At 35.1% G+C, this 10,989-nt stretch overlaps 3 protein-coding genes across 4 annotated transcripts; all 3 read right to left on the minus strand.

The window, feature by feature from the left end:
* Nucleotides 1-2,489: 2,489 nt before the first annotated feature.
* LOC106367637 (putative ALA-interacting subunit 2) lies at nt 2,490-5,271 on the minus strand. 2 transcript variants are annotated; one of them, XM_048767143.1, is made up of 9 exons: nt 4,965-5,271; nt 4,710-4,771; nt 4,553-4,627; nt 4,344-4,460; nt 4,184-4,254; nt 3,800-4,097; nt 3,419-3,708; nt 3,251-3,336; nt 2,490-2,778 (listed from the first exon to the last, which is right to left on the minus strand). In XM_048767143.1, exons 1-8 carry the CDS (start codon nt 5,032-5,034, stop codon nt 3,291-3,293), a joined length of 1,029 nt encoding a protein of 342 aa, XP_048623100.1. In that variant the 5' UTR covers nt 5,035-5,271; the 3' UTR covers nt 2,490-2,778; nt 3,251-3,290. The 2 variants fall into 2 exon arrangements, with proteins under 2 accessions (XP_048623100.1, XP_013662907.2); XM_013807453.3 differs by lacking the exon at nt 2,490-2,778 and having other exon boundaries at nt 2,956-3,336.
* A 336-nt stretch (nt 5,272-5,607) lies between these two features.
* Nucleotides 5,608-9,197, minus strand: LOC106363406. Its single transcript, XM_013803151.2, has 5 exons — nt 8,999-9,197; nt 8,562-8,760; nt 8,222-8,493; nt 7,391-7,912; nt 5,608-7,034 (listed from the first exon to the last, which is right to left on the minus strand). The coding sequence occupies exons 1-5, from the start codon at nt 9,195-9,197 to the stop codon at nt 5,608-5,610; spliced, it is 2,619 nt and encodes an 872-aa protein (XP_013658605.2).
* A 332-nt stretch (nt 9,198-9,529) lies between these two features.
* Nucleotides 9,530-10,989, minus strand: LOC106363405. The gene is made up of 2 exons (XM_013803150.1): nt 10,120-10,989; nt 9,530-10,027 (listed from the first exon to the last, which is right to left on the minus strand). Exons 1-2 carry the CDS (start codon nt 10,987-10,989, stop codon nt 9,530-9,532), a joined length of 1,368 nt encoding a protein of 455 aa, XP_013658604.1.

Below are 10,989 nucleotides of genomic sequence, written 5' to 3' on the forward strand. Positions count from 1 at the left end.
TATCAAATTCTTAAGATTATTTGTATTAATCAAAACAGATGAAATATCCGCAACTATTCGTAACTAATTTTTTATAAACTCGATTTTCCGTCGTGCTAAATCAGCTATAAATATTGACAATAAATATAAAATATACTAATTTGTTTGTAAAATCGATTTCCCCCTTCAATTTGGAACAAACAATTTGATTTCCAAATCATAACCACTAAACAATAAACAAAAAATTCCAACAACTATAAAATCGTAATATTTCCCATTTTGTTGGTTTCACCATAACAGACAATATACATCTATTCTATTAAAATATAATTCATAACTTCTCTTCGCGTATGATTTTTTTTAAAAAATGGACCTTCTATAGAAAATCATTTCATTTATTTCTATTGATATTTTGGCATCATTAAGATATCAAATCTTATATAATCAACACATATAACAACTTCGCCTATAAAAATGTATTATTTTATTTTTAATTATAAAAATTCTGTTGACAAAAAAAATCAAACAAAATCTTAATAATATTTTTAAATATTTTTATAAAATAATGCATTAATTAATTTCGTAATTAGTAGTATAATATTATTACAAATTAATGTTAATTAATATTTTATTATAAAATAGAAAATAAAATTTGTATGTTATTTTCATACACTTTTAATCACAGTCTATATTATATTAAAATATAATGATTATATGAATTAAATAGAAAATTCAATTAAATTTATAAATGAACTTTTTTTAAAAAAAAATCATTTAAAATATCATTCACCATTAAGGCGGGTAAAAATTTTTAAAATATATATAGAATCTACTATAATAATAAGTCTAAATTATTTAAACATAAAAATATATTTACTTATAAATCATGCTATATACTAAAATTATAGATGCTAAAGGATATTTTTTTTTAAAACACAACAAGGATATATAAATGATCTTGAACAAATATTTGTTTTATAGTATAACAATATAAAAATTTTAAAATATTTTGTATGCAAATTGTAGAAATTAAAAAAAGGGATATATTTTGAAGGGATTATATTTCATTATTATGATTATGAATTTATTATACCAAACTTAATATTTATTATTATGTAATAACAAGTAATAACAAAGTAAAATGAATAAACCAAATCTTTATATATTGAAAATTTCAAATAAAAAACATAAAATAATATTATAAAATTACATTATATATAATATTAAAATGTAAATCATATATTTAAAATGTTTACGATTATATTAAAGCTATTCATTTATAAGTGTAATTTTACCCGCACGAACGTACGGATCAAGCTCCAGTATATATTTAAAAAGACATGGCAGTATACTATTTGTTTACAGTTTCGCATTTTGAAAATAATGATTCCACTATTTTTTACTATTCATAACATTAATCATTTTCAGGGTTTTTATAAAAAGCAATGTCTTTAAACCGGATCGAACCGACGGCCAAATTAGATTAAACCATGAACCAAATATATCTGGGTCAGGGTTATTAAAATGGTTTGTTTGTAATTTGCTATCAAAAATTAATTTTAATTGTTTTTGTCTTTTAAATCATACAAATAAAAACTGTAAATTCTTTTATATTCATTTTAAAATTTTCATAATTCACAGTGATAAATATTCAAAATCAAAATATCAATTTAATAATTAATTTTCATTTGGTTTATACATCAACTTATTACATAATTATTACTAAATAACTAAATTTAATTATATTTGTACCGTGTACCGAATATAACTAATAAAGAAATTAGATTTTTCTTTTTATTGTACGATTAAATTATATTAAATTCAGTTGAAAACCCGGTCGAACCATATTTGATCTATGACTCAAAAAAAATTCTGGTCAAGCTACCGGTTTAAAAAACATTGATAAAAATGATTCCACTACATGCAAGATGCAACTAACATATTAAAAATATAGTAAAAGATAAAATAAAAGAGAAAAAGACAAAAATAGCACTAAATCAAGTTTTTGTTCCCAAACTAGCACTCAAGGTCAAAAGTCACAAAAATAGCACTTAATGTTTTATCAAAAGTCACAAACTTAGGGTTTAGAGTTAAAGGGTGAGGTTTAGGATTTAGGGTTTAGGGTTTAGGGTTTAGAGTTTAGGGTTTAGGGTTTAGGGTTTAGAGTTTAGGGTTTAGGGTTTAGAGTTTAGGGTTTAAGGTTTAGGGTTTAGGGTTTAGGGTTTAGGGTTTAGGGTTTAGAATTAATAAATGAGGTTTTGGGGATAAGATTTCAAATTTTGAAAAATAAAATAATTGAAATTTTGAAAAGATAAACTTAGAAAAGTGCTATTTTGGTCATTTTAGTTTTTGAATGCTATTTTTGTGATATAAACTTAGAAAGATGCTATTTTGGAGATTTGCCCAAAATAAAATGCGATTAAATTATTAAAACTACTTCTCTTTCCCGACCTAAATTCATATAGATTGTCTGTCATTAACAAAACCATCAGAGAATTCTTCTCACCATAACACATAAAAAAAAGACTTAATAACTAAAAAATGAGAAATCAAGAATCTTTGATACTCTTGTGCAACACCATGTACAAAATCACTGAGAGTACAAGAGGAAGAAAGATGACAATCCGCTTGGGCGCCCTGACACCAAAACTATCAACGCAGCATCCTTCTTCAGCAATCGTCTCAAGCTTTGGGAAATTTGAGAATTGCTGTTGTTGTTTCTTGTTAGAAACGATAAGCCTGGGTGATACCTCTCCCCATGTTTGAACAAACCTCATTCCCTTGGCCATTTTTTTGTTCCTTATGCAGTATTAGGAAAACGAGGGTTTAGTTTCTAGGGCAGAGGAAGACTGACAGGTGATATTGACTTAGTGATTGAAAGATCTTTGAATAGGAGAACTTAGAGGTGCATATGAAGTAGAGGAGACAAAGGGAGAGAGGTTAAATAGAGAGACTAGAGGTGACAATTATGGAAAATGAGAAGAAAACATGAATGTTTTTCGGGATATGTAAGAACAAAAATGTACGGTTTGCAGATCGCCAACGATGCATTCTCTAACATACTTTTGTTACATTTGCTAACTTTAGAAACTCTAAAAACAGATAGTACCCAAATAAACCCATCACATGACTTAAAAAGGGTCAAACAATTATCCTTAGAGCCCAAAAACCGAACGTCGAAAGAGAAAACAGAGGCTCATAGAATGGTTCTATACTCTCCCTATATCTATATGATCACATATACAGGCTCTTGAGTAATGTATATATGAACCTGGAATCGGAATATGTTAGAGAAAGAATGTAACAGTTTCTCAACTCGAAAGGCTTTTCTTGTTCCAAGAATTGTCTCCATAAGGCCTGAGATTGAAAATGATGCATTTAATAAGCAACTGAAACAAAAAAAAATAGCATTTGTCTACAAGAGATTGTCTCTTTTTACCTCGGATTTTTCAAATGGAGCAACATGAAGATGATGGATATGACGATGGAAGAGGCACCAACGACGAGATATGTGAGGCCGAGAAAATCGTTTCTTCCTCCTAACCAACTTGACGTGGAGAGAATAAGCTTCTTCTGCCCACTAAAGCTATAAGTGTTGTAATTGTTCATCAAATTCACCACAACAACGTTCCCTGGTTCTAAGTCCTCTTCGATTCTTCCGTATAGTTTCCTGAAGCTTAGTAGAGCAGCTGCTCGCATCCACACAATAAAGTCCTCTTGGTCACTTAGCTGCAAAGTAAACCAAGTCTCCTAAGCTCAAAAATATGATTTAAGATGTTTTTATGGGTAAAATATTAGTGTAGTGGTTAAGCATGCATACTGGAACTTTTGGATCCAACTTAGCTCCACCAATCAAAGATCCGTTCTGGAAATTGAAAGGATAGACATCCTTTCCAAACTTGTGCTCACGGTCACTCTTCCAGGCAATGTTACTCCGGCTAACCTTCAGTTTTGCGCTTTCACGAGCAAAGGTAAATGTATCATTGAACATACTCCAAGCTATTAACCCACAAGGGACAATGGGGAGACCATTAGATGACTCCTCGGGTTCACAAGCACTTGTGTGGGTATACTCTTGTCCATGTAACAGCTGTTGATCACTTCTACTCTTTACATACCTGAAAAACAATGATTATCATTGCAAAATGACAGACTTTCTCATCATCAGTTAACTGATAATGACATAAGGGATCTTGTTAGTTACCGGCGGTGGTTTTGATAGTAGTTATCAAGCTGGTAGTAGATAAAAATAGGAGCTTTCATAAACTTTTGTACCTACAATGACGCATACAAAATCAAAGAATGTAACAATGAAGATACCCTTTTGACTGGGGGAATCAATGGAAGCAGAAAGGTAGTAGTACCTTTAAGTAACGAGTACAGTTCTTAAGGATGGATGAATCTGTAATGTATGAGAGTTTGTTGGTTCTATATTCTTCAGGAATGCACTCAACATCATACCGGTCTACAATTTCAATAGCCTGCCATTGAATTGAAGGAACTATAAAAGTTAGCTCCAGAACTTACAATCTCAAAGAAACAAAAGAGATCGATCAAAAGGTTTTCGACTTACATCACGAGAAGCACGGAGAGTAACGAAGCCAATGGGAATGAAAACAAAACCCATCAACATAAACACTGTTATAACCTGCAAGACATAAACGTTTCAAAGCATTAGAGCTTTGGATTTTTTTTATCAAAGAAGAATCACAAGAGTACATGTTACTAACCGACGTTGGTGTTAAGACTGGCTTACAAGCTGGGAGCTTCTGCTGCTTGAACTGATACAAAGCTGCCAGAAAACACACACACAAACAGTTACTCAATGCTCAGTTTTTTAAAAAGCTTTGAAATTTGATGAAATGAATCTACAAAACTGCAACGATTCAGTAACGAAGCTCGAAATGGTCAAACAATCGGCACCAAAATCGAAGGATTTAATCTTCGGAAACCCTAGAAAGAGAGGATTTAATCAAGAATCTCACCTTTGGATCGTACGAAGGATGATTGAGGAGAACGATTCATCCAAGTGTTGGATCCTTCCACTTCCATCATTTATCTTCTCTCCACTTCAACTATACATAGCAATTACTCCCTTCGCGATTCCAATTCAAATCGGCGGCGGCTCCGGCTCGCACGGTCGATCGAGAATCGCGTGGTCTGGTCTCTCTGGGCGTAGAGAGTAGATTCACCTGATTGATCTCCACTTTTTGTTTTCTCCCCTTTTGAATTTGTAAACTAAAATATAAATTTATTGCATAATTGATCTTCTATGTATCTAATCTTTTTTTTAAGTCAACTGATGATATTATATTACTTTGACGAGTTTCATATACAAACAGCCTTACCATCCAAAGCAAGAAACATAATCATTTAAGAACTTAAAAGGCTATCTGTAAAACCAACACAAGGACCTAAACCAAAAACAACCAACAGTTCTCCGATCAACGAAAAGGTCTCCATCAACCAAAGCTACAAAGAGGTAAGTGTTCTCTCAACGTCAAAGAGCTCGTATAACCACAAGGGAGGGCCACAAGCAACATACGATTGAGCAAAAGAAGGATGAAGAACACTTTGAGCAATGAGAAAAACTCCTCTATTAGCTACCTGAAACTCAAAAACTAATTTTCATTCCTTAATCGTAGATAAAATCGCAAGCAAGGCCGATGAAACATGACTAAACGCAGGCCATCTAATGGGATTGTTTATCATTTCCACCACCGAAAGATCATAAAAAGCAAACACCACCTTAACTTGACGATGAAAGGCCAAGCTTTCAATGGCCCAAGATAACACTGAAAACTTTGCATGATCCAAATTCTCCATCTGAGAAAAAAGTCTCCTACTATGTAGGATAACCACTCCTCTTTCATCTCTTAACACCCACGCAGCTCCAACCATTTTCTCCTTTTTTGACCAACAGAATCCAATATTACACTTCTTCCACTCCGGGAGGGGACACTTCCAACCTTTCTTGCGAGCCACCTCCATTTTCTTTTGTTGATCCTCTTCCTGCGTATCACAAGCTTGAGCCTGAAACCAATTCTCAGCTTCTTCCAAACTCCTCTGAACAACACCCAATGCATTAGGAACCAAACCTTCAAATAAAAATTTGTTTCTGTCTATCCAAATGTTCCACATAAGCCATGGGATTGCTCTTCTTTGCTTATACTCCCTTCCTTCCAATTTAATCAGCTGCAGAAGATATTTCATATTGGCAAATACAGACTCCGAATCAAAACCATGCCTTGGATAAGGAATATTAGACAAAGCCCAGACTTGTCTAGCTGATTCACAAGAAAACAGAACATGATTTATTGTTTCCTGAAAAGAGCCACAAATCTGGCAAAATTCCTCTGCTTTCATTCCTCTCCTACTAAAACCTTCATCCACCGGCAAAGCAGAACTTAAAGCCTTCCATAGAAAATTTTTAATCTTTGGTTCAGAAGAAATTTTCCAAACCTGCTGTTTCAAGGGATTTAAGGAAGGCAAAGCTTTTGCTTCCAACACAGATTCCTTGTCATATTGATTCACCAACCAAAAGGCCGATTTCACTGAAAAATCACCACTCTTGTTAAACTTCCAAATCCAAAAATTAGAGCGACTTTTAACTGGAGGAAATTTTAAAATCTGCTTAATGTCTTGTGGATAAAAAAGCTCCTGAAGTTTATCATAGTTCCATTGATTACCATCAGCATTGATGATATCCTTGACTTTTAACATTGAATCAAAGAAGTAATTCTTTCTCCAAGGAGCTCTCATAGACCCATCTTCATCTTCCATCCATGGGTCAGTCCATACGAACGACGATTTTCTATCCCCTATCCTTCTAGAAATACCTTTTTCCACCAATTCTCTTCCATGAAGAATACTCTTCCAACCAAGAGAAGGTTTAACTCCTGTCACAGCTTTTAGAAAGTCACCATGAGGAAAATAACGACTTTTCAACAATCTTGCTAGCAGAGAATTAGGAAAGTTTAGCAATCTCCAAGCTTGCTTGGCCAAGAGAGCTTGATTGAAGAGCTCAATATCTTTAAACCCTAAACCTCCTAAATCTTTCGATAAACATAACTTTTCCAGCTAACCCAGTTAATTTTCCTCGCATGTTCTGAAGATTGCCACCAAAACTGCGACATGGCTGAAGTGAGATTCTGGCAAGTCGTTTTAGGTAATCTAAAACAACTCATCGCATATATTGGCATGGCTAAGGCAACAAATTTGATTAATACATCTTTTCCTCCTTGGGATAACATCCTTGCATACCATCCTGACATCCTATCTTTCATCTTATCCTTAATGTAATTAAGGATTTCCACAACAGAGCCCTCAAAACATTCAGGTAATCCAAGGTAAGAACTAGTTCCTCCTTCTTTATAAATACCAAAAATATCTTGAATCTTCTTTTTCTTACCTTCATCAACTTTCTTCCCAAACGTAATGGCAGATTTATCAACATTTATGGTCTGTCCTGTTGCTTTCTCATATCGCCTCAGAATTGCCTTTAAATGGTTACAATGATCTTCATCTGCTTTACACATAAACAAACTATCATCAGCAAACAGTAAATGACTGATGATAGGCCCTTCTTCTCCAAAACTAACACCCTTCACTTTTCCTTCTAGTTCTGCTTGTTTCAACAGATGTGATAAGCCTTCAGCGCACAAAACAAACAGGAAAGGAGAGAGAGGGTCTCCTTGACGCAATCCACGCTCAGGAACGATCATACCATGAGGTTGATCATTAATAAGAACTGAGAAAGTCACTGAAGTGACACAAGCCATAACCCATAAAATCCATTTCTCGCTGAAACCCAAAGCCTTTAACAACTGTCTGAGATATCCCCATTCCACTCTATCATATGCTTTTGACATGTCTGACTTGATAGCAATAAAATCCTTTGAAACCTGAGGATGATTCTTTAGACCATGAATCACTTCATGTGCAATTAAAATGTTATATGATATGAGTCTTTCTGAAACAAAAGCATATTGTGTATCCTCTACTAAAACCTGAAGGAACGGTTGTAACCTTCTCACCAAGATTTTTGAAATGATCTTGTACATTACGGAACACAAACTGATAGGTCTGAGATTGCACATTTCTGTGGGATGAGGGATTTTAGGAAGCAAGCCAATATGGGTATAATTCCATTCCACTGGCATACAACCACTGACAAAAAATTGCTTCACTTCTTCTAATATCTGGCCCTGAATCGTCTCCCAATGGTGATGAAAAAACATACCTGACATTCCATCTGGACCTGGGGCACTTGAGGCTTTGATAGCAAACACAGCTTCTTCTATTTCCTCATTAGTGACCTCTTTGCACAACTGAGCATTCATATCATTTGTCACCTTTGGAGCAAAATTTGAGAAAAAGGCTTCAAAACTGGCTGGATTAGAAGATTTAAACAGCTTGTTGAAATAATCAATAGCCACCTGTGCTTTTGCTGCTTCGGAAAATTGAAAAACTCCTTTTTCATCCAAGATTTTCTCCAATCTCTTCCTAGCACGTCTGGATTTACAAAGGCATGGAAGAATTTAGAATTTTTATCACCTCCATTCAGCCAAAATTCTTTAGACCTTAGTCTCCAATAAAGTTCTTCAGCTCTATACTCTTTAACCAGATCTCTTTTAAGCCAATATATTCTCTTGAAGTTTGGCAGTTGAGCTGATTGTTCTACTTCCAAAGCCGTCTCTAAATTCTGAATCTTATCACTGGAGTTAGTATTGTTCTTTTTTTTCCATTTGCTAAGAGCTTTTCTAACTGCTTTCAGCCTGCCTGAAACCGAGAAGACCGAGCTCGTAACAGAAGGTTTCCAAGCGAAATTGACCCTTATATACTTGCTGAGAATCCATCAATTTCACTGAGACTGGGCGATGATCCGAGCCTCTTTTACCCATGAACGTTTGATTTGAAGCCGGAAACTGCTTATACCATTCTTTATTGCCAAAACACCTATCAAGTCTACTTTGAATTCCTTGCCCATAACGAACCCCTCCCCAAGTAAAAGTATTACCTTGACTTGGAAGTTCCGTCATCTCACAAGCATTGATCATATTCACAAAGGGCTGAAATGATATATCACTTCTTCTAGGACCGCCTATCTTTTCTTCATTATGTAGGATATCATTAAAATCACCTAACATACACCATCTGTCTTTCCTCAAAACACCAATACGAGAAATCTTTTCCCAAAGATAAACTCTATGCTTCATTATAGGTGCTCCATATATACATGAAACAAAAAAGTTCAAGGCCCCAAACTGAACTTGCATATCAAGGAGGTTTTTATTTACAACCAGAAAATCTACTTTAACAGAACTTTTCCAAAATAAAGCCAAACCTCCACTTCTACCAACTGGTTCTACTGTATACACCCTATCATAACCAAGCCATTCCTGAAGATCCACCAAAACATCTCTAGATTTTAAAGTCTCCATAAGAAAAAGCATCTCGGGAAAATGTTTTTCACGCATTTCCTCAAGACGGGGAATTGTCAAACCATCAGACCGTCCAATGCCTTGACAATTCCAGCTGATAAGGCTCATCAGGATTCAGGCGATCCCTCATTCGGGGTCACCTCATTTGAAGTGCGCTTTGCGACTTTAGATGGACCAAAAACAAGTTCTTCCGATTTCCTTTTAACCATAACTCCAAAATCCAAACCTTGCTTTTTCTCTGCATTACCACTAGGCTTTCCTGCCTTCTTCGCAATTAGGATCCTTTTGTTTCTGGTCGGCCTTCTCCTAGAAGAACCACAATTACCAGTTATAGTTCCGGAAGAGTGAGCTATAGACAAGCTGTCTCTTTTAACCGACGAACTACACTGGTACAGGTTGAATTGATCTTCAATTCTGTCAAAAGCACTACCAGATTTCCTTGATTCCATAAACATTCTACTATCATCTGCTGAGCCTGCTCTGATTGCAGATTCCATCAATTTAAGAGAATGAACAACGTTCTCCAGAACCACAGGAGACGACTCCGAACAGATATCCTCATAATCAAACACTCTCCCCTTTCCTTTATCCAAGTTGTTTGTAATCTGAGGAATAGGCTCCAGACTTAGAAGAGAATTTTTTGCTATTGATCAGCCTCAGCCTCAGCTACAGATTTTTTTATTCTATCCTCCCGCACTCTTCGTTCGTCAACATTCGACACTAGAAGATATTGCCTCATCGCTTCCAACACATCTGCAGCTATTCTAGGTCTTCCAGTGGCAGGATTAATGCCAACTTGTTCCTCTTTAAGAACGCCATATAAGGGATCATTATTGGTAATGACCAAAGGTTTGATAGGCTTCATAAACGAACCAAAAGCTTTTCTATCATCTGCCTGCCACTGTCTTTTCCTAATCCATAAAGGGCAAACCTCACATTCATGGTTCAACCTCTGACACTCATAGCAGCGCTTTTGAATTCTTTCATAAGAAAACATAATTGTCGCAGACCCACCCTTCGGTAAATTAACCACCTTTTCTTTACGAAGAGGTCTTGAGACATCAAAAAACACTTTAACTCTGACAAAGTTCTGAACTTGAACCTTATTAGGATCAAAGGCTACTACATCAACCTTCCCAACCAAATCTCCAAGAGAAGAAATAGCTTCAGCTGTGTAGTAATTAACTGGAAGTTGACGAATCTGAACCCAAAGAGGAATATATTGCAAATAATCTTCAGGAGGATTCTCAACCCATCTTTGAATCACCAAGGTCCATTCGTTGTAAGTATGAACTCCTTTGTCCAACACATCAAGCAAATCATACTCGTTATCGAAGATAAATTGGAACTTATCCCTTGATAGAGCAACACCTCTACATTTACCAACCTTCTGCCATTTCCTTGGCATATCCAAGATCAAACTTCGCATCTTTTGACAGTCTGGGTTTAGAATTCTACCAATAAGACTAAGGTAGTTCCTTTCAACCGAACTAAACTCTGGAAGATCAGGGAGATTGAACGGCTCGTCCTCTTCCTCCAAGGACATAGCCATAAGAGCTTTATCCAT

The sequence above is a fragment of the Brassica napus genome, chromosome C9 (assembly GCF_020379485.1).
Source record: "Brassica napus cultivar Da-Ae chromosome C9, Da-Ae, whole genome shotgun sequence".
In the NCBI taxonomy this organism is placed as follows: Eukaryota; Viridiplantae; Streptophyta; class Magnoliopsida; order Brassicales; family Brassicaceae; genus Brassica; species Brassica napus.

Excerpts from the sequence above, each read along its gene's own strand:
- LOC106367637 (XM_048767143.1), bottom strand. The coding sequence starts at position 5,034 with ATGATGGAAGTGGAAGGATCCAACACTTGGATGAATCGTTCTCCTCAA. Across the intron at positions 4,772-4,964 it reads ATCCTTCGTACGATCCAAAG|CTTTGTATCAGTTCAAGCAG; the intron begins GTGAGATTCTTG and ends GTTTTCTGGCAG. Across the intron at positions 4,098-4,183 it reads TACTATCAAAACCACCGCCG|GTATGTAAAGAGTAGAAGTG; the intron begins GTAACTAACAAG and ends ATTGTTTTTCAG.
- LOC106363406 (XM_013803151.2), bottom strand. The coding sequence starts at position 9,197 with ATGAAGCATAGAGTTTATCTTTGGGAAAAGATTTCTCGTATTGGTGTT. Across the intron at positions 8,761-8,998 it reads GACGGAACTTCCAAGTCAAG|GCAGGCTGAAAGCAGTTAGA; the intron begins GTAATACTTTTA and ends TCTCGGTTTCAG. Across the intron at positions 8,494-8,561 it reads GAACTTTATTGGAGACTAAG|ACGTGCTAGGAAGAGATTGG; the intron begins GTCTAAAGAATT and ends TTGTAAATCCAG.
- LOC106363405 (XM_013803150.1), bottom strand. The coding sequence starts at position 10,989 with ATGGATAAAGCTCTTATGGCTATGTCCTTGGAGGAAGAGGACGAGCCG. Across the intron at positions 10,028-10,119 it reads CGAATGTTGACGAACGAAGA|ATTACAAACAACTTGGATAA; the intron begins GTGCGGGAGGAT and ends CCTATTCCTCAG.